Source organism: Passer domesticus, chromosome 4, assembly GCF_036417665.1.
Source record: "Passer domesticus isolate bPasDom1 chromosome 4, bPasDom1.hap1, whole genome shotgun sequence".
In the NCBI taxonomy this organism is placed as follows: Eukaryota; Metazoa; Chordata; class Aves; order Passeriformes; family Passeridae; genus Passer; species Passer domesticus.
Genome location: NC_087477.1, coordinates 44,689,957 through 44,717,556, shown reverse-complemented (window position 1 = coordinate 44,717,556; position 27,600 = coordinate 44,689,957). Strand labels below are relative to the sequence as shown.

At 36.8% G+C, this 27,600-nt stretch overlaps 1 protein-coding gene across 3 annotated transcripts in view; it reads left to right on the top strand.

The window, feature by feature from the left end:
• Positions 1-27,600, top strand: part of FSTL5 (follistatin like 5) — a 368,231-nt gene that overhangs the window by 106,306 nt on the left and 234,325 nt on the right. For all 3 annotated transcript variants that reach the window (XM_064417538.1, XM_064417536.1, XM_064417539.1), the window contains one exon: positions 20,165-20,303. In XM_064417538.1, coding sequence (XP_064273608.1) covers positions 20,181-20,303 — 123 coding nt within the window. In that variant the 5' untranslated portion in view covers positions 20,165-20,180. Of the gene's footprint in view, positions 1-20,164; positions 20,304-27,600 lie in introns of those variants that run through there.

Genomic DNA, 27,600 nt, shown 5'->3' with positions numbered 1-27,600 from the left:
CCAATATCAAGGGTTACTACTGCCTAGGAAGAATATTCAGGAGAAATCAAACCCACAGCTTAATCTCTTCTGTAGTATTTTACAAGTACTTTACTTAGGTTTTGTGTTGAGTAACCTCTAGTTACAAAGTTCTGGTAGGTTGTGTTCCCTTCTAGCAGTTGCATTTGTTAACAGATGTGTCTTCATTTGGGTGGCCAGTGCAGCTCAAGGAATTACTGCACACCTGTTGTTGCAGAAGAACTTCAAAAAGGCTCTCTAATTGCTGTTATCTTTCTTTTCCTCTATGCTATTGTTACTTCTGTTTGTATTGGCTAAATATACTGGCCAAGAGAGGTTGCTGTGGTTTTGCCAGGCGTGATTCCCTACCAAGTGGGAAAGAGAATGACTGGAAATGTGTTATTTGTTATCAGTTTTTTGCTTTATTTGATAGCAACCTTTATGCAGGTATTTACACCTTCTATCCTAGAAATGATTATGGTAAGTCTTTTCAATTATGCACTCTTTATACCATACATTATGTAAAATTAGTGGTGAATTATTTGGCTGCATTGCTGAGTCCTGCAAATCTTAAGAAAATAAGTTCTAAAGAGTTAATTGAGGGGAGAGTTGGCAATTCGTGCAGTGATTGCTTGAAGTAGGTTGAAGTTCACAATTTATTTGCATTTGAATTAACTGAGGGTTGTGTCCAGCAGTGCTTTTCAGAGCAGACTTCAGAAAGACTTTTTTTTGTGCAATAAAGTACTTGAAAATATTAGATGGAGGATGAAGGATACTTAAAATACTTCTTTCTTTTCCTGACAGAGAGAGCTTTCTTCTCATTTTATTCCAAGTGAGGCTTATTGTAATCTGAAATATTTTTACCACTGAATAGGCAGTCTTGTGGTAAAAACCACTATCATTTTCACATCAGCATATTAAAAACTTTCTGAAAGTATTTTTAGTTCCTTCATAAGAAATTTCCTAATATCTGCAAAACGAAAGTCATTTGAATGTAGCTCATAACTTTAATCAGATAAAAAACTTATTCATTACTAAAAATACTCTTTTATTAAATGATAAGAACGTCTAGATTATTACTGTACACACTTTTGCTTCCATTAGGAAATAAAGTATTTTAGAGGCTTTCTGCATGTAACTCTGAACTGTACAAAGGTTCTCTACTGTTTTTGTTATTATAACAGACTTTTGTCCTCCTAAATGGTATGTAAATCATTATCTGCACTTAAACAAATTGATGAGCAATAAAACAAAAACACATAGAAAATTCTTACGTGATAAGCAGTAGAAATAAACTTTGTTTTCAAAGAGCTTGCAGATTATGATTTGTTTCAATGTACAGCATTTCAAGTTCTATTTCTTTCATGTATTTCCTTTTGTAAGCTTTATTTAAAACACCACTATAACTGATAATATATGCTGTTTATGGGTTTTATTAAATTTTGTTTTAAATGATTGCTGGGAAAGAGAAACCAAAGCAATTTTACATCATTCTGATCGATCAATGGAAATCTTGATTCATATGCAAAATTGGTCAAAAGAATAAGTGCAACCTTTGATTCTGTTACAGCATGAATATAGTGCACTAGTGTTACAATTATTTATGTTGGTGAGGATTGTATTTGGTTGGCAGTCAAGGCCCCCTAGTGAAAGTGAGGAACATGCAAGGTTCAAACACTTTTAGTATATATTCAAAAAAGACTAGTATCTGCTTTCTAGGACAAATTGTAGCGCAATGGAAAGCTAAATGCACATGAATGAATGACTAATATTCACAAATATCTGTGGTTTAGAGTTGTAGTAGTCCAAATTTTTATTCATAGAGCAGAAAATTGCCTATTGTACCTAAATAAAAGAAGAGATGCACTTTGTTAATTTTGAAAATGATTTTGCATTTATATTTTAAGAGAATTATTTTGTCACATTTTGGAGAGGTTTTTGTTCCTTTCACATCATCATTTGTAGCAGTGTCTAATTTTTCCCTCCTAAGGGTCTCTTTTGAGTCTTAAATCAACAAAAAGCAGGTGTTTTTGTAAGACGTGACATTTGTACAACATCTTGGTTAACTATTCACCTTTTATGAGCGATTTGAGACCTAAAAGAAATCGGAGATCAGGTACCTTTGTTAAAGGCAGATTTTCTCAGTGTTTTACAAATGTTCCTCAGGTCTGAGAGGTGAATGCTCAAAAAATTCTCTGAAAGACAGTATCACTTCTGAATATTGGCTCAGTTACCTCAGTGGTATTCATTAAAGTGCAAAATCTGATATTATCAAGGAAGGAATGTTTTGGGTTGGAAGGGATCTTAGAGATCATCTTGTTCCAGCCCCCTGCCATGGGAAAGGACGCTTTCCACTAGGCCAGGGCGCTCAAAGTTCATCTGGCCTTGAACACTTCCAGGGCTTGGAACATCCACAGCTTCTCTGGGCAAGCTGTGTGTCAACACCCTCATAGTGAAGAATTTCCTCCTAATAGATAATCTAAAACTTCTCTCAGTTTAAAGTTATTCTCCCTCATCCTATCACTACATGGCCTTGTAAAATGTACCTCTTCATCTTTTGTGCAGGGCCCCTTTAGGTGCTGGGAGGCCTCAGTGTGGTCTCCCTGGGATCTTCTCTTCTGCAGCCTGAACAGCCCCAGATCTCTGAGCCTGGAGAGGTGCTCCAGCCCTCTGGTCATCTTGGTGGCCCTCCTCCAGGCTTGCTCCAACAGGGCCACATCCTTAAGCTGGGGTTCTCAGAGCTGGATGCAGTACTCCAGCTGGGGTCTCACAGAACAGAATGAAGGGGGAGGATCACCACCCTTGACTTTCTGTCCACAATTCCTTTGCCGCAGCCCAAGATCTTCTGTGCTCCAAGTGCACCTTGCTGAGTGATGTTGAACTTCTTGTAAACCAGCACCCCCAAGTCCTTCTCACCAGGGATGTTCTCAATCTATTCTCCACCCAACCTTTATTTGTACTTGGGATTGCCATGACCCAGGTGCAGGACCTTGCGCTTGGCCTTGTTGACTTGAAGAGTTTTGCACAGTCCCATCTCGCCAGCCTGTCCAGACCCCTCTGGATGGCATCCTTTCCTTCTAGTGTGTTGACTAGACCACGCAGCATGAAGTCCTTGGCTAACTTGCTGATGATGCACTCCATTACACTGTGCATGTCACTGACAGAGATGTTAAGTAGTGCCAGTCCCAATACCAACCCCTGAGGAATGCCACTTATCACTTGTCTCCACTTGGATATTGAGCCACTGACCACAGCACCGAGGGTCTGACCATCCAGCCAATTCCTCATCCGCTGAGTGGTCAATGCATCAACTCCATGCCTCTCTAGTTTAGATAAAAGAATTAAATTAAATTTAAATTAAATTTAGTTATCTTTTTAAAGTAGCATCTTATTTTGACAGTGAGCCCTTCTTTTCTCTCTGCTCTGTTTCAAGATGGAAATGTAAGTTCATGTCATAATCAGTTTTTGCAGTGGAAAGGCCACAGAGAAAGAAGAGAAGCCCATTATGCCAGTACTTTGGGTTTGTCCTTGTCTAGTGGAATTAAGTTGCACAGATCCTCCCTCTCCTTGCAACAGCCAAGGTTAGCCATAACCTCAGCTTCAGTGAGAAATTGATGTTTTTAATCTTGAGGGCTGATTTTTAAGTTGAAATACAGTTCATCACAGAGCTGCTCTTCCATATTATCAAGTACTTTGATGGAGAGAAAATTCTTACTTAAAATAAACTACAAGACACAGCACCAGGTTATGATAGTTTGAAGACTGATTATATTTTTCATTTATTTCCTGTGCTTTTTAAGGTGAATGAATCTTAGCTAGTATATTGGAGAGCTAAAATACTATTTTTTAAAATTGTTGGTCCTTCAACTTATATTTCTAGCTTTCATTTGTACTGTCTTTATATTCTCATGTAATTCAGAATCCCAGTGATAATTAGTGCTATGGTAGTATTTTAACACAAAAAATATAGTTCTCTTTTAGATTTTTTGCTATTTGCTCAAGACTGATTTTGCTAAACAGTAATATTCTGTAGAATTTTTTCTAGACCTAGATGCATGGGCTGATTTAGTTGTTTCCTTAGGACACTGAAAGAGAAAACCATCATTAGCATCGCTCCTGAGATTTAACTTTTTTACAATGTTAATTATTTTTTTTAACTGGAGACAGTTTTGCTAGTGGATTTAAACTGTGCTGCTTAGCTATAGTTGCATTTTAGTCTACTGTCTAATAATAGGCTGATTCTTTTATTCTATGCTTGGAGAATTTTTCTCATGGAAATATTTGAACAGTCTACATTTGTATGTTCTTGGGGCAGTCAGCAGGGTGGGGGGAGGTTTTCTGCACCTTGGAGGTTGCATTTGAAACATTAGTAGATTGCTTCAAGCATCACATCTTAAAATTAGTGTCCCCAAAAGACTAAAAATCTAATATTTTAATATATTTATATCTTTTATATCTTTTCTATGTGATAGTCACATTCATCTACTGCTCTAGGCTCTCAGTAATCTCTTCCATGCATAAGGAAACTTCTGAAAGGGCTGCTGTGCTTGTCTTTGTACAAATATACATGATATACACATAAATCATTAATAAATCTATACTGAAAATTTGATTTATACTTCCAAAGTCTCAGAAATCCATATAAAAAAAATAGCACCCCGCTGTTCTCATGGTTTCTCAGTTAGAACAGCTCTCATATTAATAAAGAGATTTAAATGAAAGTTTGTGATATAATTTGCTGACTCTAATGATTTAGAGTGCTTTTATTAATTTATGTGCTGCATCTGACTCTTCGATGAACAGTGTGAAGTATTATGGCTAATAATTTCAGTTTTATCCTTCTCTGCTTGGCTTTTGAAAGATTCAAAGATTCAGTCTGAGTGAGTCAGACATGTATTTTTTGTAAGCTGGGCATGTTTGTGGAGTTATGAGTAAATGGTGAAAGAAAGCCTAAAGAGCTGATCATGAAGCTCTCAATGGTTAAAAAAATAAGCAAACAGATTTGTGCTTTTGTTATATTTTCTAGTGAAGAAAGTGAACAGGCAATTGTATGCATGGATGGAAATCCTGAATTTTAAAATTTTTCTTGTTTAAGTGTTGAGAAATAAGAAAAATTCTCCCATTAAGAAAAATGTCTTCATTAAAAGGGTGGTCAGGCATTGGAGCAGGGAAGGGGTTTTGCCACTATCCCTGGAAGTGGTCAAACAACGTGTGGATGTGTCACTTGGGGACAGTTAGTGGTAACACAGCTGTGCTGGGCTAAGGGTTGGTCTCAATGATCTCAGAAGTTTTTTCCAATGATTAATGATTCAATGATTCTGTTCAGTTGGGGCTCTTCCAAAAAGAGCTGTGAAAAGAGTTGTGATGTTATATATAAGCATTGCAAAAATCATTAATAATTGTGGGGGGGGGGGGGGGTTTCAATATTCAGAGTAAGGACTTATTTTAAACTTCCCATACATCTGAGATTCTTAGCATCTCAGATTATAATTTTGATTTTCAACATCAACTTTCTTATCCCAGCATGCAGCAGATGGCTTCTGTGGCATATTGATTTGTATCCATCAACCATGAGACCAATTTTGGTGTTTTAGAGGAAGGAAAATATTTGATATTTTGAGCATCAAAAAAATCAATATTTTGATTTTAAAGCATCCGTTTACCGTTTTTCTCTAAAACTGGATTTCTGAGGTTGCCATTGGTAAAGTCAAACAATTTACAAGCCGCAGCAAATTTGGTGGGGGGGAGAGGGGAATCAAGTAGGAAGACCATTTGCTTCAAAGAGTTTACTGCTATCACTCTAATCAATGAATATTTGGAGAAAAGTGTCTTCTCAGCACTTTTTTTCTGTATTTTGACTAGGTTTGTACACCAATAATCATTATGAATTTTTGATTGCTTTTGACCAATGACAGAGGGATCAGTTCTTTTACAATCATGTAATAACTGCATTGGAATTATTTGTGAGTGGGACATAAATAAGGATAAGTAATTTCCTTCTATTTCTGGTATTTAGGTCCATCACTAATTATGCATTTTGTTGTTCCTACGTTATCTTTTACATTGGGTTTACTTGATCTAATTTTGATAGTAATTTATTTCAAAAAAGGCCAAAAAACCCCAGGGTTTTTTGTGTTAAAGATTGTGTATTTAATTATCTATAACAAGTTGTAACTGTTCATCAAGTAGCCTTTGCATGGAATACAAAATGTCAAGTGTAAGACTTCACAAATTAAAATACCTCTGTAAGGAACTTAAATTGATGCAAAGTGAAATAGAGAAGTGCTACTGAAAAGAGTCAAACTGCTTGAAAATGAATATGCAGTGTGTGTGGAGGTTCAACTAATTTGCAAAGATATGAGGACTAAAAGTGAAACTTCAGAGCTGAAATTTCCTGATTGAAATGAGTGCATCTAGGCAAAAATATTATTCTGAAGTTTGTTAATCAGTACAAACGGAGGAGAAACAAGCCAGAGAAAGACTTTTCCATGGTAGATATTTTTACAATTTAGTTATTCTTCATAGAAAACTGTGGGGGGTTGGGAGCAGGGAGGGAAGCCAATATTATCACAATGTGGAAATTTCATCTTTAAGTTTTTAAATGTGAAAAAGTACCTTTTAAGAAGTCTTGCTCATAAACTTCTAATTTAGGACATTTCTGAGTTTACCTAGGCTCTCAAGATTATCAAGCATTGGAAGGTTATGCTTTCTAGGAGCTGAACAGTATGAACAGGAGTTGAATCCTGCTACTCTTTTTGGTGTGTAGTAATATACATCTATATCCACAAAAAGACAACTGCTCACAAGTAAAAGGTCCGAATTTGGCAAATCTGGGCTTAAAAAGGGAAGAGTGGAAAGGGAGTGGTAAGTGAAACAAAAAATCTAATAATTTTACATAGAAATTACCAGAAACTTTAGTCTATGCTGTTAAGTATTCTTACAGGGAAGGACTTTAGGGACTGATAAATTTTTTTTCTATTGCTTCATGTTAAGGGACATTGTCATTTTTCTCTTCAGCAGGAATTGAACTTTAGTGTAAGATATTTCGGCAGAGAGCAAAACCCTTGGACATATTTCACTAGAGAAACTCTTCTTGTTAAGTGGATATCATAGCATCTCTTGGGTGGGAAAACATTGATGAATAATCCTAAACCAGAAGAATATAACTCCTTATCCAACAAAAGAGAATGAAATTCTTTATGTATTTAAGGGAAGTAGCTAGTTCCCTTAAATACACAAAGAAGAAGAAAAAAAGTCTGCAATACCTAAACTGTAACTTTGTAGCTACTTTTCTTTCAGTTTCTAGTGGGAAAAAAAAAGGGCAATTACTGGTGGAAAAAGAGAAGAAAAAAATAGCTTTTCTGTGCTCCCAGACTGAAAAGTGGTATGGTTACATTTACATTAATATTATCATAGCAAATTTGCATCAGTGAAAATATGAGGATAAATCAGACACCATATGTGCAGCTCCACACTTAATTACTAGACGAACACTTCTGTAATGAAGATTATGGTATTGTTTTGAAATTTACGTCCTCCTTTTTTTCCTTGCATGCATGTTATTTCTGGCCATCTGCAGCAAATATTATTAAATTAGAGCCAGTGAGCAAATCTAACAACAGAAAACTATTAATGGCAAAATCAATATTACTAAAGAATTGTCCAAAATTTCTGGATGTTCATGAAGGGCTGTTATGACCAGAAAATCACCCTAAAAACTAGAATGCTGTTCTAGGATGGTATTTACAATAGATAAAATAATGGATAATTGAGAATCACAATAGCACAAAAGTCTTCTATTTTGTTGTGGGATTCTTGGTTACGTTTATTGTCAAAACAATGTAAGAGATATACTGATGTACTAAGCTTGCTTAAACAAAGCCTGTAAGTTATATTTTAGATAAGTTGATTGAAAGTTTGTGTTCGCTTTGATGTAACTGGGCAAGTAAAGCTATCATCAGAGAATAAGATGTGCAATTTCACTTCGTAGCTAAATCGATTAACAGTGTTAATTGAACTGTGTTGGGGGTCACTGCTATCCCTCATGTCCTATTACGCCTGTTGATCAGTCTTTCCACTGTCCAGTGGTGTTGATATGAGTGGTGAGCTGGATTATGGAGCTTATCTGGCTAGATAGGAGCCTTTCCCTGCCTTTCTCTTTCCTCCATGAATCAGTTGGAATATCATGGCCAAAGATCAGTTTAAGCTCTCATGCAACAAGGCAGCTTCCTTCAAAAGTATGTAAAACTGATTTGCTTTGAACCAGTGTATTACTGTAAGACATAGACTGTAACAGTGGTTGTCTGGGATAAAACTTGAACAAAGCAGTGCAGTCTTATGACTTTAGACACTGAACTGCAGAAACTCTCTCCCCCCTGCATCCTAAGACATAGCTTTGAGCTTTTCTCTCAGAGCTTCTAGTGGGATACTTTATCCCTATTGTGTTATCTCACATGAGTGAGGGTAGCTTTATGGGAATGCTAATCTAGAAAGAGATTGATGTAAAGCAAACAGTACCTGCGTTTATCCTCCCAGCCATGTTTCTAATATGCCATTATGGTTAAAAAAAACCCACAAAACCAACAAAAAAACAAACCCAAAAAGCTGGAAAGGGCTGCCTTTCCCAGTGCTGTAAGTGGTTCTTCGGGAGTAGTTTTAAAATATTCGCTTCCCAGATTTATATCTCCCTTGGGCTTTAAGAGTAGCCAAAACTGGGGCAAAATATAGAGCTGAATCTAGGCAATCTTTCATTGGTGGTGTTCAAAGAAGTCAAGTGACTTTGGAAATAAGTCTTTATTTTATTTTTTTTTGATACTTTTAATGATACCTACTCTCTTTTTTTCTTCAGTATGCATTGTGTATTATATGGTTCACTCAGAACTGTAGGAGGCTGATATTATTTAGGAACATGAATAGGGAGTACGTAGCAGGACTTTACAAACTGGATCTTGGGTTGCTGGTGAGGCTGGCTTTAAGCATAGGAGGCTGCCCAAAGCAGTCAACTTTGAGAGAGAGCAGCAATGGCTCTGCTCTTGTTTTGTTTCCAAGTGTTCAGTTAGGTGCAGTGTCAGCAGTGAGGGTTGACACTCTTTTATTACGTGAGGAATTAGGGAATATGAGCATTATGCATTGCTACATGGAATATTCTCTCTCCCACCTTAGCAGCATCTGCTTTTCCCTCATCTGCACCATGCCAAGAAGATGAACCGTGAACCTGATGCATCAGTTTGGTCCCCTACCTTTGTTGCCTTTATCCCTCTTTGGCACTCTCTTTTTCTTCCTGCTGGAGCTTTCTATAGTTACAGATCATACTCAGTATTTTTGGAGGAGGCAGAGAGAAGGTTTGACCTGGGTTTGCTGTCAGCTGTGGTTTGAGATGATCTGTGTTTTACTGTGGAGGATGGAAGTTATCGCCTCTCTTTGCTGAATGTCAGATTGCCTCATTTATGCAACGTTAAGACTTTGAAGATGACAAAGAAAAGTGGATTCTTCCCTCTGTCCGTAGACAGGATAATGCTTATTTTTCAAAATTAGAGATTTTCAGAATGCAGAAATGATTTTATGAAAGTGGTTAATATTAAAGTGGTTAAAGTAATTTGGATATCCTCCACTGAGTCTCTTTCCACTGCTTAATAGTCACGTAAGAACTGCACGACAGCAGTCTTCAGACTCTATTGCATGTTGCTGAATCAGATAGAACCCTTCAAAATAACTTTCAAAATCCTCTTTCTCTGCTTTGATGAATTTCTGTATTTTGTGGCTTCCAGAAAATCTCATCTGGATAACAAGAAATATTTGAAATTGCTGAGAGGTAGGCATTCCCAGACCTTCAAAATACGACCGAGGCAAGAGAAACTTTCAGTTCTAATCACTTGGGGATGCTTACCTTAGTCAGCACTGAGGGATAATGCATGTGACAGTAACTGATTCATCAATAAAGAGCCACTTGGACATTTGCCACGTGATCAGCATGTGGCAGAGCGGTTGGAATGTGATGTTCCGTAAAATCTATCTCCTGGCTCCTCTTCATGAGTGTTGCACTTCACAGAGGTGTCCTAGATAATCCCAGAGTCAACGTGGTTGAATCAAAAAATGAGAATAGCATCAAGGTGGGATGAAAGAGGGAACAAAGACTTATATTTCAGGGAGGTGGGGTGGTCACTTTTCAGGCTGTAGCTTTGGAGTGATAGTCTCATATGAGAACAGATGGGATGCTCTTGCCTACACACAGAGTTCATACCAGATGTGATATGGAGTGTCTGGTGATGGCATCTGAGCATTAATTTCTTGTTGAAATATAGGGGTTTTTTTGGTTCAGAGGCTGCTTCTAGTATTTCCTGGCACACTGATGATTGAAACTTAATTCCAATCAATTCTACATTAACATTTTCTTGTTTTTCTATTGTATAAATAAAACTGAAGATATTTACCTTTTTGCCTTTCCAAAAATAACCAAACAGTGCAAAAATTCCGCCTCAAAACCCAAAAAACCCAACCCAAATAAAATATATAAAACTATTTGGTTTTTTTTAAGTGAATGAACAACAAAAAATTGTTTTCAATGTATTGTACAATGGTGGTTGAGGAGACACAAAATACATTCCTCTCACATACTACCATTTCATCATGACAATACTGGCTGCTCCTTGCTTTGTATTATCTGAATTCCATTCTTCTTAGAATGATAATTTTTAAGCTAAAGAATTTTTGAAAATCCTTTTTTAAAATCCTATTTAGCTACAACCTAATCAGGAAATGGTAGGTTTTTCTGATTTACTGTCAGCTTTGCAGCATGCATTTGGAAGGCTACTTCCTAGTAGTTGTATTAGAGTGGTATAAAACCATAAGCAATAAAACCGAGTAAAATAGTATAAGACAGTTAAACATAGCAAGAAATGAAGGTGCAGATCCTGTTGAATGGGGTTATAAGCATACAATAAGAGAAATGCATTGCTTGATTGGAAATATATTTGCAAAATTTAAAGAAGACTGCATTTTTTTCCCTAGGAAAATTACTATGCACTAAAATGATGCAATACATTTATTACAGATAGTAGAATGCAAATGACCAAGTCAGCTGTCAGAGTAAATTAATTTTTTTAATCAGGTATCATAGGTTGAGGTTTTTTTGTTCTATCAGATCTCAGAAAGTGTGTGTGTGTACTTCCTATTTTTCTCAGTCTGTTAATTTCTTTTTACAGAAGGTGGGAAAATCCTTCTTTTATGGAGTTGGACTTAAACATCCAAGCACATGGCACTAAGAACCTATGCCAGCTTTATGACTGACAAAACAAGTGCTATTTTCTCTATTTCTTTCTGATTGTTCTGAATTGAGGCTCATTAAGAAAGTTGACCTTTGTGAGAGTAAAGAAGAAAGAGAGTTGAGTCACCAGAAAGCAGGGAAGGAGAGAGGCAAAAAATTCCACAGCAGTTAAATGGAAAAAGAGAAAATACCTGTAACTAGTTTGGCTATTCAAGTACAGAACACTTTATTTGTATAGCTCTGTGAACCTGTATGAATAGACATAGATTTTTTTTCTAAAAAAAATAACAAGAAACTTTGAATTTTTTTCATTTTAGTTAACAGAGTTATTTTAAATTTTTGTTTCCATTCTTGTGAATGTTCATTGCAACTAAATCCTATAAATAGGGTGAATTTCTGTACCAAATGTATTAAATTTAGATTTTAGAGTTTTTTTCATGTTGTCAGTTGGGTCAGGATTTTATCTATAGTTAAGTTAATTATATTACTGTTGGCACAGGGGAGAATACTGGAGGGCAAATGTATTTTTGGTTCAATCCCGATAAGGACAAACTGCCCTCAGCTACAGATAGCCCTTGTTTATTTAAATAGCTGCAACATTCATTGGTCTGTTTGGTTACTGATTGAGCTGTGCTTCAATCCAATTACACCAAAATCCACATTTATCTTTATTCTCTGCAGTTTGATAACTTCATATTTCCTGTCAGTGTTTGTACTGCTGTGTGTACTACTCTCCATCACACCAGAGTGCATTCATTTCCTTCTGTGCTTAAGGAGCTTATGGTTTCTTACATGTCATAGAGTTTCCCACATCACATCTCTTGCTGATATGCACTCTAGTAATCTTCCCATCCTATGAAGACTGCTGAAATGCTACTTCCCTTTTCCCTAACTACCTTCTGTCTTTACATTTTTGTGGTTTAGGACTTCATTTCCTTCTTTATAGTCCTTCTTTTATATAGTCTTTATATACATATATAATCTTTTATAATTCTTTTCTTACTTCAAATCTGATTAGAGGCAAAAAACTCAAACTCATCTATTCCGGTCTGGCCATTTTCATGGTGATCTTGAGGAACAATCTCCAGGGGGGTTGAGTTTAGATAATCCCTTTCTCTGGGTAAAAAAGATGGGATCCATCTCTGTTGGCTACAGCACTTCAATGCAGATGTAAAGGGATGAAAACATAACATTAACCAGAATACTTAATGGAAAGTGATTCTCTAAATTATCATGGCCGTTGGAACTAATGATAGACATATCATGGTTTAGCATTCATCCAAGGAGTTCAATAACACAAAGGTTTCAATGGTTTTGTTGGTAACTACTGTTTTACCAAACCTCAATGATTTCTTGAATAGCAAAAGATAGAAGTAAGGGTGGTAGATTAATATATCACAGCAGATATTGAGAATTTTAGTATTTAATTTAGTATCACCTGTTTAAAAAAAGTTGTGTCTTAACTGGCTATTTTGCTTTCTCTAGGATAATGTCTTTTCTCAAACGTACTCTTAACAATTTACTATGGAAGTGCCAACAGCTGTTGTTTCTTCTTACATTTGGTTAATGGTAGTAGTGTTTGATTTTAGAAGAAAAACTTTAAAAACTTGAAAACTTTAAAAACTTGAAAACTCTAAAAACTTGAAAACTTGAAAACTTTAAAAACTTGAAAACCAACATATTTATCTTTTCTAGCATGTGTGAAGGACACACCTACACAATGATTGTGGATAGATAGAATGTAAAAAGAATAGAGATAGTGGTGAAGGTAATCTCACCCCTAAGGAGTTACAGCTGTGCCAATTATCAAGCATTAAGAACAAGCCTGGCCTTAATAGGCCACAGCTGGATCCAATTAGGAGGGGTATTGTAAAAGAGCAGGTTGGCTGGTCGAGATGTGAGCTGGAGTTTGTTGGCTGTGCAGAGCAGGAGAAGAAGGAGTCAGTGCTGTGAGGAGCTGCCCATGAGATATCACTGAGAAGGTACGAAACCTTTGCAATGAGATGGCGACAAAAGATATTCTTCCTTGGTGTCAATTTACAAATTTTGTAAAATATTAACAGTATCAAGATATTCAATATTCACCTGAGTTCTAAGCTGGCAGGTTTTCTGTTTCTGGTTTCATAACATAAAGTGGTTGAATTCCCATCAGTTCAGATACTGCCATGATGATAAACATTAATCCTGTAGGATATTGAGGAACCAGCTGTGACAAGTTTGCTTAATGAGGGAAGAAAGAGACCACCATGCTAACAGTATAATCTCCAAACCAGCACTTGCATATATCAGTAATGCTAAAATCACCCTGAGGTTGAGTCTTGGGAGAAAAATAGATCGATATACACAACTTGAATCCTTTAAGCAAAGCTCCTCTGAGATATGTGAACTATAGTACTCTCATTTTGTTCTTCTTTCTGAAATATTAAAGACATTATGAGATCATGTGAAGAACTTATAAGAAGGTTTTAAAATTGCCATTTTTCATTTTATTATAATTCATTGAAACTGGGGTTGCTAACACTGAGACATCTGGGTGTCATTCTTTATATAAATAAATAAATATACTGAAAATGGTAAGATAAAATTAGAGCATGAATTCAGTGTCAAAGATAAGTGTCCTTGCTGCATCTGCTTTTCAGGAACTTTTCAGAATAGGCCCTGGCATGATCAGGCCACTTGTGCACAGGTAAACATCAGCCACTGTAAATCTTTAGGGCCAGTTCCAAAGAAGCCCTTCTAGAAAAGCCCTGGGCAAATGGATCTTGCTTGCATCCCCCCACAGAGAGGGGATGGGCTGCCTGGCTGCTGTTCGTGCGCACCAGCACCCGGCAGTGCAAGTGGTGGAGGGCAGAGAGAGTGACAGTGGAAGGCAGGGAAGTCTGGCCCTTGTGCTGGCTGCTCACCACGGTGGTGCCTGGCCATGCCTGCCTTGGAGCCACCTGAGGTGTTTGTAAGGTCTGCACAAAGCCCAAGTGCACTAGTACAGGAGTTCAAGGGTCTGCCCTCCACCTTCTGCTTGTGCATTCTGGTGGTTTTGCAGTTTAAATCAGGAAAGGAGCAAGGGAAAGATGGACAGCAGTCAGCAGAAGGCAGGGTACATCTGGCACGAAGAGGGCTTTTTGTGAGATTTAAAAAAATAAAAAAGTTTCTCATCCTGTGTGTTCCAGCACATGAGCTGTCAGTAGCATTGCTGGCTGTTCCAGAATGACTTGCCAGCCTGTTTTGGTGGGTGAAGGATGAAGAGCATGTGCCTGCGCAGTGAGTGGCTGTAGCCACATAGAGCCGCAGCTGAGAGACAGAACAGATTGGGCCGCAGATGTACGAGCTGTTGGCTGCCGTGGCAGTGCTGCACTTCACTGCTGCAAGCCCCAAGCCTGCAGTACATAGTTAAGGTGACCTAACCACTCTGGTTCAGAGTGTAGCTGCCACTTCTGGAGGAGAACTGGAAGGTGGCAGCATGAAGTGTGCAGTGCTTGAAAGCTGTCAGGAAGTCGTGGGGTTGAGAGCTGCCCCCATGACACTGTGATCTGCTTTCCACGGCGCATTTTGACAAGGAGAAACATTGCTAGATATGTATTTCAGCTATATTCATAGGAAAATATGATACTGTGACTACTTTGTAAGAGCCCCATTTTTGGTGTAAAGATAACTATTGTAAGGTTTTTGAAGGCTGGCTGTGTGTGAAGATGTGGGCACTAGGGTAGAGTAGAGGCAGGCTAATGGGAAAAGACATGCTTTTAGCTAAAACTTCTGCTCTTAATTCAAAGTTAATGCAGTATAATTTTCTCTACACAAGAAAATACTTTCTTTGCTGCTACCTTTCTGCTGTGAAACCATAAGGGTAGGTAAAAGCATCTTAAGAAATGGTAGCAGTGTATTCTTTCATGCCTGGTTATTTGTGGCCATCATGATATGCAATGAAATCCTCAAAGTCACAGGCAATGAAGCATATTTGTTACTGTGGCTGTATTATAAACCTATTAATACTGAATATGGTGACATAGCTTATGGTCGTTTGTCTGATCCCCACAAAACAGCCAATTAATTTTATTTTTATTTATTTTCTGATTAATAATATCTAAAAGACAGAGACTGACATTTCCTGAGTGCTACTCCTTGATATGTTGAAGTTGACCTTTTAAATAATTCCAGGTTAATATCTGATATATCTTTTCTTTTAAAGGCAGGAGGAATGCAGTGATTGGGCTATTATTTAAGATTTTATTTATTATACTTTGTAGGGGTGTTAAGTTGATTATATCAGTTTATTGAGGTGGAATATTTACGTTTTCAAAAGAATGATATCTCTTCTCTTAAAACCAAATATCCTGGGTAGTCACCATTTATCAACACAGAACAGAGCATAACAGCTGAGAAATTCTGGGGGAAAAAAAAGAACATTAAAAATGGCAAAGTTCTTAATTTTAAGTATGTATGCATTTTAAAATAGGGCATTCTTGTAACTGGGTATATGTTTTAACTCTTTACATAAAGTCTGGCTAAGCCAGGTTACATTAATTATATTTTTTAGTACACTGTAAATACACATTGCTACATTTGGAACTGGTTGTGTAGAATATGATATCTTTTCAATCTTCTCTGTGAAGATTACAGCATGGGGACAGGTAAAGTAGTGCTTATTATGCATTTGCTAAACTCTCCTAGTAGCAAGCAAACTCTTTCCTAGACCAACAAGAAAAAGTTAGGCAAAGAACAAAATTACTAATGAATTGCTGAGAAGATTTAGAAATCATAATAACTTTGAGAGGAAACACGGTGGTATTGTAGAATATATTAATCATTATTAGATATTCATAAGTAAGCTGTCAGAACAGGGATTTAGTTTGTTTTCCATGAAGTATGGGAAAAGTACTAGCAGGAGAGGAAAGGGAGGTACAGGTTTGCATTACATTTCCTCAAGAATTATAAGAAATTGTCTCTAACTCAGCAGTGACTATCTGATCATCATGGTGATGGTGGAAACTCTGTGAACTTTTCATGTAGTTTTCTTTGCTTAAAAAATTCCCTGAAAATTATTTAAGGGTCCCATTTCCCTTACCTAAATAAGGCAAGTGAGATATCCTAAGGTATTCCTTCTGTCAGTTCAGAAGCTGTAGCTCTCCCAGCAGTGCTTCTCATCCAAGAGTTTTAAGGTATAAACTTGACACAGAATAAAAGAATCCTCTTATGGATTATAATTTATTAAAAAAGTTCAGAATTAACTTAAATGGAAAGAAGTCAGTAGTGAGAAAACTGCGGAGTGCATCAGATTCATGAATGCTCTGGAAATGGACTAAAAAGTGAAATGACAGTCTTCTGTGAATCAGAAAGGAAAATCTAAATTTGATACTCACAAAATTACTGTACAGTGAGAAATAAGGAGCAACCATTATCTGTTCAACATCCTTCCTCCTCAGCTCATGAAGAAAATCTAAGGATGACAAACAACACATAGGACTTCAACATTGATCAATTTGCTCTAAAATAGTGCATTAAGCTCGTTGTTAATAAGAAAATTAATGCACATTGAAGAGAGAAACTCAACACCCTACTTATTTGTATGCAGTGGGGGGAAGCCCAGCTCCTAATTATTTACATGCAATGAGTAGCTGTAAATTAACTGTTTGCATTAATAGGATGGATGATATGGAATTACTGCTAGTAGTTGCTTAAGAATTTCAGTTCAGTGTTTACTGGCAGAAAAATCATATAAATGTATGTTAAAATATGTACAGTTAAAATATGTACTGGGATATTTTATGATTTTTAAATTTTTCTTTGCATTTTAACCTGTAATCTATATTATAAATGAGAAATGTGCAGAGAAAGAAACAGAAAAATGCAGAGACAGACTGGTATCTGCTTAAAGAGAGAGTAAGCCAAGTAAACTCATCAGATTTCCAAACATGGTTATATGAATACAAAGAAGCAACAGTCTTCAGTGAAAATCAAGGTAGACATATAGTAATAATTTAGAAACAATTCTTTTACAAAGAATGCAATTAATGAAGTTAAAAATACAGAAGAATGTTATCTAAACACTAAAACATCAAGTTCTGCTAGATTATAATGAGTAGAGGGTCTAGATGTCTAGATCACTAATGCAAATTTTCCCCAGAATACATGATATAATAATTTAAAAAAAAACAACTGATTTCTTGATAATACAATATTAAACCAAAATTTTAGACCCTCTTTGCTTATAACTTGGGCTGTACCTTCAAGTAGAAATGCGAAAGAAGCAATTTTAGGTAACATGAATATATAGTCTTAATACTTTATTTCTTTCTGTTTGGCTATATGCAGCAGTTGTAATGAGGATTTGAAAAGTCATTTTTATTCCTGATCTTAGTTCAGCTCTTTAGCAATATAAGTTCATAGGACAGATGATATTTTTTCTCTTAAAATAAGGACTTCATAATAGTACTGTATTAAGGAGAACTGTGGTTTTGGTAATAGTTTTAAAATAAATAATCATTTAAGAAATAAAAAAATAGACTATATATGCTACTTAAAAAAGGTGGACATTTGAAATTATAAAAAGGCAAAAAATGACTGCGTAGGCTCTGCATACTTTTGGGATTTTATGTAGCATCTGTCCAAAAAGCTTACTTTTAAAATTTCTGTTGTAAGTGTTCATCCAAGTATTAGGCAATGAAGTCAGAAACTGAGCATGTAATAATTTTCTCTTCTGTGCAAGTACAAAGCATAAGTCTTTCAAGGTCAACCAATTTTTAAAGCCATAAGGACTTTATTCTTTTACACCACTTGAGACTAAAATATATTCAGTATGTGGGAGGGTGGTGGAATGTGGCTGCACTTACAGCCTTCTGTGAAATGACTGTTTTCCAACCAAATTTTCATTGTACAGAGAAGTATTCCAGAAGTGCACAAAAGGGACGAAGGTTCAACCATGTTCTTAGCATGCATAAGTGCTAAACTAATCAGATTCTGACCTTGAAAGTCAACAATTAAGTGTTTAAAAAAAATTAACAAGCACAAATACATGTTTTCTTTGAGATTCAAAATCAAGATTCTGATTTTTCATATTGATTTATTTATTTATTTTTTAGTGGACTTACTTTTCTGGTAACAGTGATACTGAGAACTAACACATAGCCAGTGAAGGAAAATGCCATACTATAACGTACTTGAATCCTCGGAGTTCTGAAGCAGTCTTTTTTTTTTGGTGTTTCTCTGTAGTAAACTAGATTACTTTTAATAATCCCATAGCCAAGATCCACCAGAACACCTGATTAGCTCTTATTGTTTTGGTGGAAGATTGAGGGGAACTCAAGAAGAAAATTTCTCTGTGTCATTTCCTGTCGTCACTGAAATATTCTGTTACTGAGCAGGTGTAGAAGAACAAGCCTCAAGTTATTTATGTAAAATATCCCTCTGTAATAGAGCTTGTTTTCTATGTTTCTAATAATGCTCTGCTTAATGAATTCTGTGCAAGCTCTCCTAAGAGAGATACTTCTACTATGTATATTAGAAAAGCTGGAGTGACAAAGAAAGGTAATTGAAGTGGAAACTGTTGGAAAAAGTAATGATAAATGAGATGAAATGTTACGTTTGATTAATAGGGAGAGTCAGAATGAGATTGGGTTTGGTGGAACAAAAGCAAGTGATGTTCAAGTAATATGGTGTATTAATGTCGAGCTTTTGTTTGAATTACAAGTGTGAAGGCAAGGCAGACTGGTAAAAATCAGCTGGAATGAGGATGAAACAGACCTTTCAGTGGTTTTACCAAGTTTGGTAGAGTAGTCCCCAAGGAAGGGTGGCAGACTTAAGTAGGATCTGTTACTGAGACTGTGAATAGAGGTTAAGAGTAGAGTCCATTTGCTACACGTAATATCTCCACAGGAATTAATTCTATTCAGTCTCTCTGCCTTCAGGTGACTGTGAAGACTACTGCCATGTGAGGAATGATAGGAATCAAAACACAGTTTGTGTAACAGTATTGCCAGGAGCAGACTGTAAATGACACAGGATAATAAGTGATCCCCAATTTGTTCACATTTTATGCTCAGATGATTTCCCATAGAAAAGAAAATGTCAGGCTAGACTTGAAAATTCGGTGCACCGTCTGGGCTGCCAGGGCACTCTTATGATGTTTTGTACTTATTCCTGTACATCTTGATTCTTATCAGAGGTTTCTACATTGGCAGGCTAAGTGAGCTAAAAGCAAAGTAGAAGGGGGGAAAAAAAGTCTACTCATGCATGAAAGTGGCTCATCTCTGCCCCATAATGTGGGACTAAATATTACAGATTAGCAGACTGACTTGGGAGTATCTTGAAGTAATGAAGATCAGTTTGCTGTGTTATCTGTTTAATGTGATGGTTTCAACACAATTGCTGAATATCAATGATAAATATTGTCTATCTCTAAAAGGTTCTGAAACCACTTACGTAATGTATGTGTGTACACATACAAGGTAACTCTCATACCATATGTATCTATAAATCTGTATGATTATTATAAGCTTTTAGGTTGTGAATCGTGCATCACAAGAGACCATGTTTGAAATAAAAAGTTGATGAACATGTGATTGATGATAATTTTTTTTTCTTTCATCTGAGAAAAATTATTGCATTTTTCACCACTGCTTTACTTTTATGTTCTGTCTTTTCTTTGACTTTTTCTGGTTGTTTCCTCAGTGACTCCTTTATATCAGTATTAAATAGTGGTAAGAAAATTCTTGGCTCAGCACAACTGAATTGATACTGCTGTCCCAAATACTACTACCATTTTTTCTCTTTGCTGTTGTGCCAGATAGATTGTCCTATATCTACTGCATTTATTCAAGTCCACAATTGGTTTATCAGTATTGTAAGCCTTTATTATACAGTTTATGCTAAAGTAATATTACATCTCTGAACTCATACATTTTATTTTCACAGAAACAGACCTGTAAAGATGTTTATGTGGTGGTCTGCTGTTTTACTTCTTGGATGCATTTTGCTGGGAGCAGATGGGTGGCCAGTCAAGGAAGGATACGACTTTAGGCCCTATCAGCCCCTAGTAAGATTACGGCACAAGGTATGGATTATTCTCTAATAGTTCTTCCTTTTCTTCCATGGTTAAGGGATAAATTACACTCTAGCCTTGTCCTTTTTTTTTTGTGTGTTTATTGGAATAATGCTCAGAAATTAACTTTTTCAAAGGGAATGTGATAATATCTGTTTTAGCTTCAAAACCTAGAAATTAATTATATCAACAGAAGCTCAGAGGGGGTGCCAGGAGAGGCTCTCTCTTAAAGCAACTGTCAGCATCGCTTAAGTCAGTGACTTGTCCCAGTCCTCAGTGAATTTCAGTCCAAACAGCATAAAGGGAAACTGCCCATCAAAGAATGGTGTTGAAGTTAACTGATGAATAGAAGCTTGTTTGCAAGAGGTAGATGTTCCCAGGGCTTGCTGAATTTGGCAGTTTTGGACCATGGCAAAATGCAGATGTCTTCCGAGTTACACAGTTCCCATATTCAATTACTATGTGCCATTCAAATTTTGCCCACCTGATGCCCCTTTGTCATGAGTCCAGGACTCCCAAAACAGTTCTCAGCTAACACATCCTACCCCTCTTCTGGTAGCTGAAAGGCAAACTTCTGTGGTGGTTCTGTAAAACAAGGAAAAGTGCTATAATATCTCCATGGGCTGTCTAAAGTTAGCATAGCTCTGATCATCTTAATTCTTTCTTGGCATAGTAGTCATGGGAGCAACATCTGAGATGCCTGAAGACCTACAGTCAGGCCAACTGAGATGATAAAAAAAATTTCCCCCTTCTGAAATTTTGTGCTACATATAAAAGGTCTGAATTATAGCCAGAAATTCTAAATGTTAGTTTCTAATAATGTTTCGAGATACTTCTAGTTTTATTTCTCAGTATCTTTGTAAAGTATGAAAAATACTCTTTTTGGTCCTCAGTTTAAGAAAAAGACCCAGTATTATGTGATTCTATCTCAGCATATAAGGAGGAACTGATAACATGAGTTCTCAAACAAGTAAAATACTTGCCTATTAGCTACTTAATGTATGCTATGTAGATTGAATGCAAAAAGTTTCTTAACAGATAGAAAGGAAAATCTTAAAATCAAACAATTATGCACCCTCTAGGGAATGTTCTCAATCAGAATAAGATTGAATCAGGCCACAGTCAAGAAAATAAATAACTGTATCAGCACACAGGTTTTTATGCTGAATATTATTCAAAACTTTGTCTCATCACTTTATTTCCATTTGACAGCTGTAAGCAAACTAAAATAAAATAGCACAAGAAAAGTACTTTGAAATCTAGAAGGAAGAGAGAGAGTAGTAATGAAACTGTGGAATGAATCATGTGAGAGAGAAACATGTGCAAAAAAACCCCTACACAAAACCATGAAGACTGTGAGAGCAATGAAGGTCAAAATGTAGCATATAATTAGCATTGTTTCTGAGATTAGATGGTCTCTGGTCTTAATGAATGTATGTGGAACTATTTATATGTTGCTATTTCTTACTTATACTTTTAATATAATGATAACTCTCATATAATTTTTGGAATAGGCTGTCATAAACTTTTCAAGTTTAATATTGGGGAAATCACATATAGACATATGCAAACAACATACAAATAATTAAAACTTGATATAAAACTTTGTATTGAAAAATATGGTGGTTTTTTCCCTCGGCAATATGTTTAGATAAGAAATATTTTAGTACAGTTGAGCTTTTGGTATTAGGGACATATTTCTGAAAAAAAACCCCCTAGGAATATAAAACTTTTCTAAAGTCATTTTTTAAAACCAACTTTGGCACAGATAGGCATACTCAAAATGTAAATAATATGGTAAAACTTTCTGCTTCAATCAAACACTTAATAAATCAAGTGGTTAGATTAAGTTATGCCGACAGAATACTTACTGCAAACAGATGATAATGAATATATGCAGTTATATTTGCTTTGATCAGGCAATATGTATGCAAGTTTATGTGTGCAAAGATTAAAAAAAGAAAAAAGAAGATTAATCTCTCTTGCTCTAATAAAGGGGAATTTATCTGACTTGAACAATAGTCCAGCCAGAGCAACTTTAAATGTCAACCTGCAGGGGAAAGCAATCCTGTAGGTACTTAGGTATTATCTTGAAATAATGATTGTGTTTGTGGTGGAAACAGGCACTCATATCATAAAGGTTGTGTTGTTTTAAAAGGGATTATGAATGGTTTCAGCTTCTCATGCACAGAAATTGCAGACAGGAATTTAGTCTGTATATATGATAATCCGAAAGCATAAGAACAAGCATTTCTATGGAAAAAAAACCTAAATAGAAAAGAATTATGCATAAGAAAACATTATTTGACTTTGAGTACTGGAACAGATTGCCTAGAGAGCTTGTTGAGTCTTTATCTTTGCTGATGTTTAAAACCTCTCTGGACATGGTCTGGGACAGCCTGTTGTGGCTGACCGTGCTTGAGCAGGGAGATATGGCAGGGTGACCTCCAAAGGTCTTAATGTTCTTTGATTCTGTACTTCATTATAATACACCATTAATTACAGTAATGTTCATTATCATGGCTGTTGTAATGGTAATGAAGATCAAATGTTTGACTGCATTGTTTACATGTGAAATATTCAAACCCAGGAAGACATGAGTTCTCTTGAACCAGAACTGAGAATGATTATTACAAAGCACTTCTCAACGTTGTTTTCACTCCCCTTCCCTTGTTTATCTGCCACGACTTACATTTATGTGGTTATGCTGAGAAGTACTAGGCTGTGTCTGAACAGCATGTGAATTTCTTAAGCCAAGTAATCCTTGGTTCTTCATTTGTCAAAACACTGGAAAAGTTTGTAAGGTACTTTCCATTTGGGAGTCTTCTTGCATTGCTGCTGAAGTATTGTGAGCAATTTGTTAATACCTGGGTTCCCACCTGATATTGTTAGGAAATATTTTTAGCATCCTAATGAATTTTCTTCTTGTAATTTGCATGCCTCTGACAGAGACCAATGTTTATGCAATGTCTTCAGTGAAAGAGTGTATGCTCTGAGATTTCCAGGTATAAACAGGCAGGTGGCAGCCAACAGAATGGCAACAGTTGGCTGCAGATTCTCTGTCAGATGCTAAGAAATATGGAATATAGCCTGTATATCCATATGTATACTCCAGAGCATGCCAACTCTGCATATCTAACTAACACATGCATGCACAACCCTCCTTGGCAAGCCAGGTGGTTCACATGGTTTAGGAGGGAGTAATACTGGTGACAGTAATACAGAGGTGACAGTGCCTCATTGTTAATGATCTCCTTACGGAGAGTTCAGATTTAGTCCCAAGGGACAGTCGGTGAAGGCGTAACTTAGTCCTTGTCCCCTGGGCTCCTTTTATTAGGCCCAGTGCTGAATTTTTGAGGTTAGGACAATCATGTTCCCAATGGTCAGAGCTACCCCCTCGCTGGGGGCCAGCACTGCCCTGACAGCATGGGTGGGGGTGTGGGGGTGGGAGCAGAGAGAGGGGAGAATCCAGGGAAGTCAGAGTTCATCCTGAGCCTCAGCCTTAGCCTTGGCCTGTGCAGGATGCTCCATCAGAAAGAGCTTCTGTCGTCCCTCTGAGCAGGAGTGTATGGAGGATACAGCAGAGGGGGTGTGCCACTTTGCCAGCTTTCACTGGCTTTTAGTGGTCTTTTGATTGAAACTTCTTTCCTTGTTTGTTTTCATCTTGTTTTTACCAAAGGGCTAGGAGGAAGTGACTCAGCTGTGCGATCCTCACTCTTGTCTGTGATATTTCTCCAGACTAAAATATTTATTTAACCTCCTATAAAAAACCTACCTCTCTTCCTTTTCCCTCTCTCCTTCCCTACTTACTGTTGCTATATGCTGCTAAATTCATCAGTTCAACCCTGATTCATGTTAAATTAGGGCTCAGGATTAGGTCAATTTAGAGGGGTTTCGGTTACATTAGAATGAGATCCAGTTTAGAAGTGATTAAACAATAAGGACTTTTAATTAAAAAAACAAGAGAAGAACTTAAGCTTCTGTTCCCTGTTATTAAAAGCAAATTTGAATGCATAAGCACAGAAAAAACCCATGTATGACTTTTAGGTTTTTGTCTGGAGCTTATAGAATGTTCTCCCTCTACTAAGAGCACTGAGACGCCTGTAAAATATAGTCAGCCTGAGTGCTCAATGATTTTATTGTCATTTAGGGTGTCATGGCCAAGAAAGAAATGTGCAGAAAGTAGTATTCTGGGATTCAAAAATAACCTGTGCTTTCCCTGTGTCTGGTCTCCAAACAGCCTGAGATTTATAGCTCACTGTGTCTATCTGGAAAATCTGTTTGCTTGCAGGATCTGAGAAGTCATAAAATTTGATCCTCTAAAATCCTGTCCTAGAGAGAAGGGAAAAAAAAAAATCTATTGAAGATGAGCAGTGAATCCTGAGGACTAAGAACAGAGCTTCTCCTGTCATGTCAGTGCTGTTCTGTCTAAAGTAACATGAGAATTTTTGTCCTTCTGAGGTTCCATGAGCCAGTATCTATGTCCTATGCAAATTCCAGGATTAGAAGAAGCAAGACTCAGTTTTACTTCTTTCCCTCTTAATCACTTGTAAGTGTAGTCAAGAAGTCTTTTCTGTTTTATTTTTTTGTTGTTGTTATTTTTGTATTGGTTTGGTTTAATTTTTATTTTATTATCCTTTTCTCAGGAAAGGAAGGGAATTCTGCAATCTAATATGTTTTTTTCTGTGGTCAATAGCATTAGGAAGGCATGGGTAATTTTTTTTTTAACCCCATTACAATCACCGTGCATTAATAAGCTAATAGCAATTAAACATTTTATTTTAGCTATCGCTCAATACATGCTCAAAGCGTTTTTTAAATCTTAGGAAAGTTGCTTCTAAAATTTCTCTGAAAAATGTCTTCTATAATCCTTCTTCCGACTAGTCAGTCACTGGGGGGCATGGAGTGTCAAAATCTGGAATTAAGTCCAGGCTGATTCCTCCTTTCAAGATGCCTACTGATACTTAGTAATGGCTATCTATAAACTTGTAGTCTTTACTGTTCTCAAGCTTTTGCTTTAACTATATTTTTTGTTCTTGTTACTGAACATCATCACAGTGGAAGAGATTAATCTGAGCCAAATATTTTGAGGGGTGATGAGATTTACATTTATTACCTACCTTTTGATTAACATCGTTTTTTTTGAATTTCATGTGCCAGGTTGCCAAAGAATAATAAAATATAACATGGTGGTATACGGAGGCAATGTAATTATTTTCTCCAGTAGTCAGCTTGTCCTTCTCACATTGAATCCTAGGAGGAGGATTTTCAGTTAAACTCTGTATAGATAAGAAATGTTTTTTTTTTTACCTTTCTGGTATTTGAGATTCAATGCAAACACAATCTATGTCAACTATCATTTCAGATTCTTGATTAGCATGTTTTTTTCATATGGCATTATGATGGCAAATTGTAATCACAAATTGCAATTGCAGTAATAGCAAAACAAAGTCAGGAGAGATTTTCTTGTTATATATTACTTGAGGTGATTTCTTCCTGTTTAAATTTGTGCAGTTTGTATTTCTAAGATCATGAAAGACACCAAATACTTGAAGTGTGTGTTTATGAAATCTGGCTCTTTTTCATAACTTCCTTGTTGCCTCTTTTTCTTCAGGTCCTCAAGACTACACTGTAATTTAATTCCATCTTCTTATTTTTTTTTTCTATTGGACAAATGCTTTATTTTATTCTTTTCCATGGCTTCTTTTTCTCAATAATTTTCCCCGTGGATTTAATACCTCTATTTATTGCCTAGGAGATGTAGACTTTTGTTGTGTATATTAACTTTTATTATATTGGTTTGTTAAAATAAATTGATATCCTGTAGCACAGACAATGCTTATAATGTGAAAAATAATATGCAAAAGTCAATATAAAATTATATTAAGTAATAAATATGGTGTGTAACAGTTTTGTTGGCATGTAGACAAACTGGGCTGTGCTCCAGATTATTTTTTTTTAAACTAAATAATGATCAACTTAGTTTGTGGTTTATTTTTCACCTCTTACTGTAGTTATCTAGTTAAATTCTGTTTTTAAATTAAAATAATTATGTAGTTTAATCATTGGCTTTTGTGTTGGGTTAGCATGACCTGGTTTTTGTAGCAGTGGGGCTGCAGGCGTGGTTTCTGGGAGAAGCTGCCAGAGACTTCCTTCATGTCTGACACAGCCAATGTCAGCTGGTTCCAGCATGGACTCACTGCTGACCAAGGCTGAGACAATCAGAAACGGTGCCTACCCCTGTGATAAGGTATTTAAGAAGGAAGAAAAGTTACTGTGCAGATACAACTGCACTAAGCCAAGAGTGGAATGAAAATAAGTGAGAGGAGCAGCTCTGCAGACACCAATGTCTGTGCAGGAGGAGAGGGAGGAGGTGTTCCAGGTGCTCCAGCAGAGATTTTCCTGCAGCCTGTGGTGAAAACCATGGTGAAGCAGCTGTGTTCCCCATGGAAGAGCACAGGGATGCAGAGATGTGACTGCAGTCCATGATAGAGACCCACACCAAAGCTGGTGGATACCTGAAAGGAGGCTGGCAGGGACCTGCAGACCCATGGAGAGAGGAGAGCCCATGCTGGAGCAGGCTTCCTGGTGGGACTTGTGACCCCGTGGGGACCACACATTGGAGCAGATGTTTCTGAAGGACTGCACCCTGTGGAAGAGTGTTACAACAGCAGCATTATGTGGAGAGCTGTTGCAGAAGGGATGGATTCAGGTTGGAGAACTTCATGAAGGACTGTCTCCCAGGGGAGCACCCCATGCTGGAGGAGGGAAAGGACTTCTCTCCCTGAGCAGTGGCAGGAACAATATGTGATGAAGTGACCTAATCCCTCACTCCCCATCTCCCTGTGCTGCTGGGGCAGAACAGGTACAACTCAGGAAGGAGGGAGGAGTCAGGGGAAGGTGTTTTTAAAGTCTTGCTTTGCTTCTCGTTATCCTGCTCTGATTTTGTTAGCAATTAATTCGGTTAATATCTCTAATTCTAGTCTGTTTTGCCTGTGCCAGTATTTGGCGAGTGATCTCTCCCAGTCCTTATCTCATGAACCTTTCGTTATATTTTCTCCCCGCTGTCCCTTTGTGAAGGGAAGTGATAAAGCAGCTTTGGTGGGTGCTGCCATCCAGCCAGGGCCAACCCACTACTGTTTTAAACATTAGTATACAGTGATGTATTCCCAACTGAGGAAGTGTAACACTGATATACAGCAATAAAAGAAAGAAAGAAAGCTTTTTCTTACATTGGGCTTTAGTATAAAATCAAATCACAATATTTGTGCACTATTAGACTCCTCTTAGACTGGCTAAGTATTAAGTT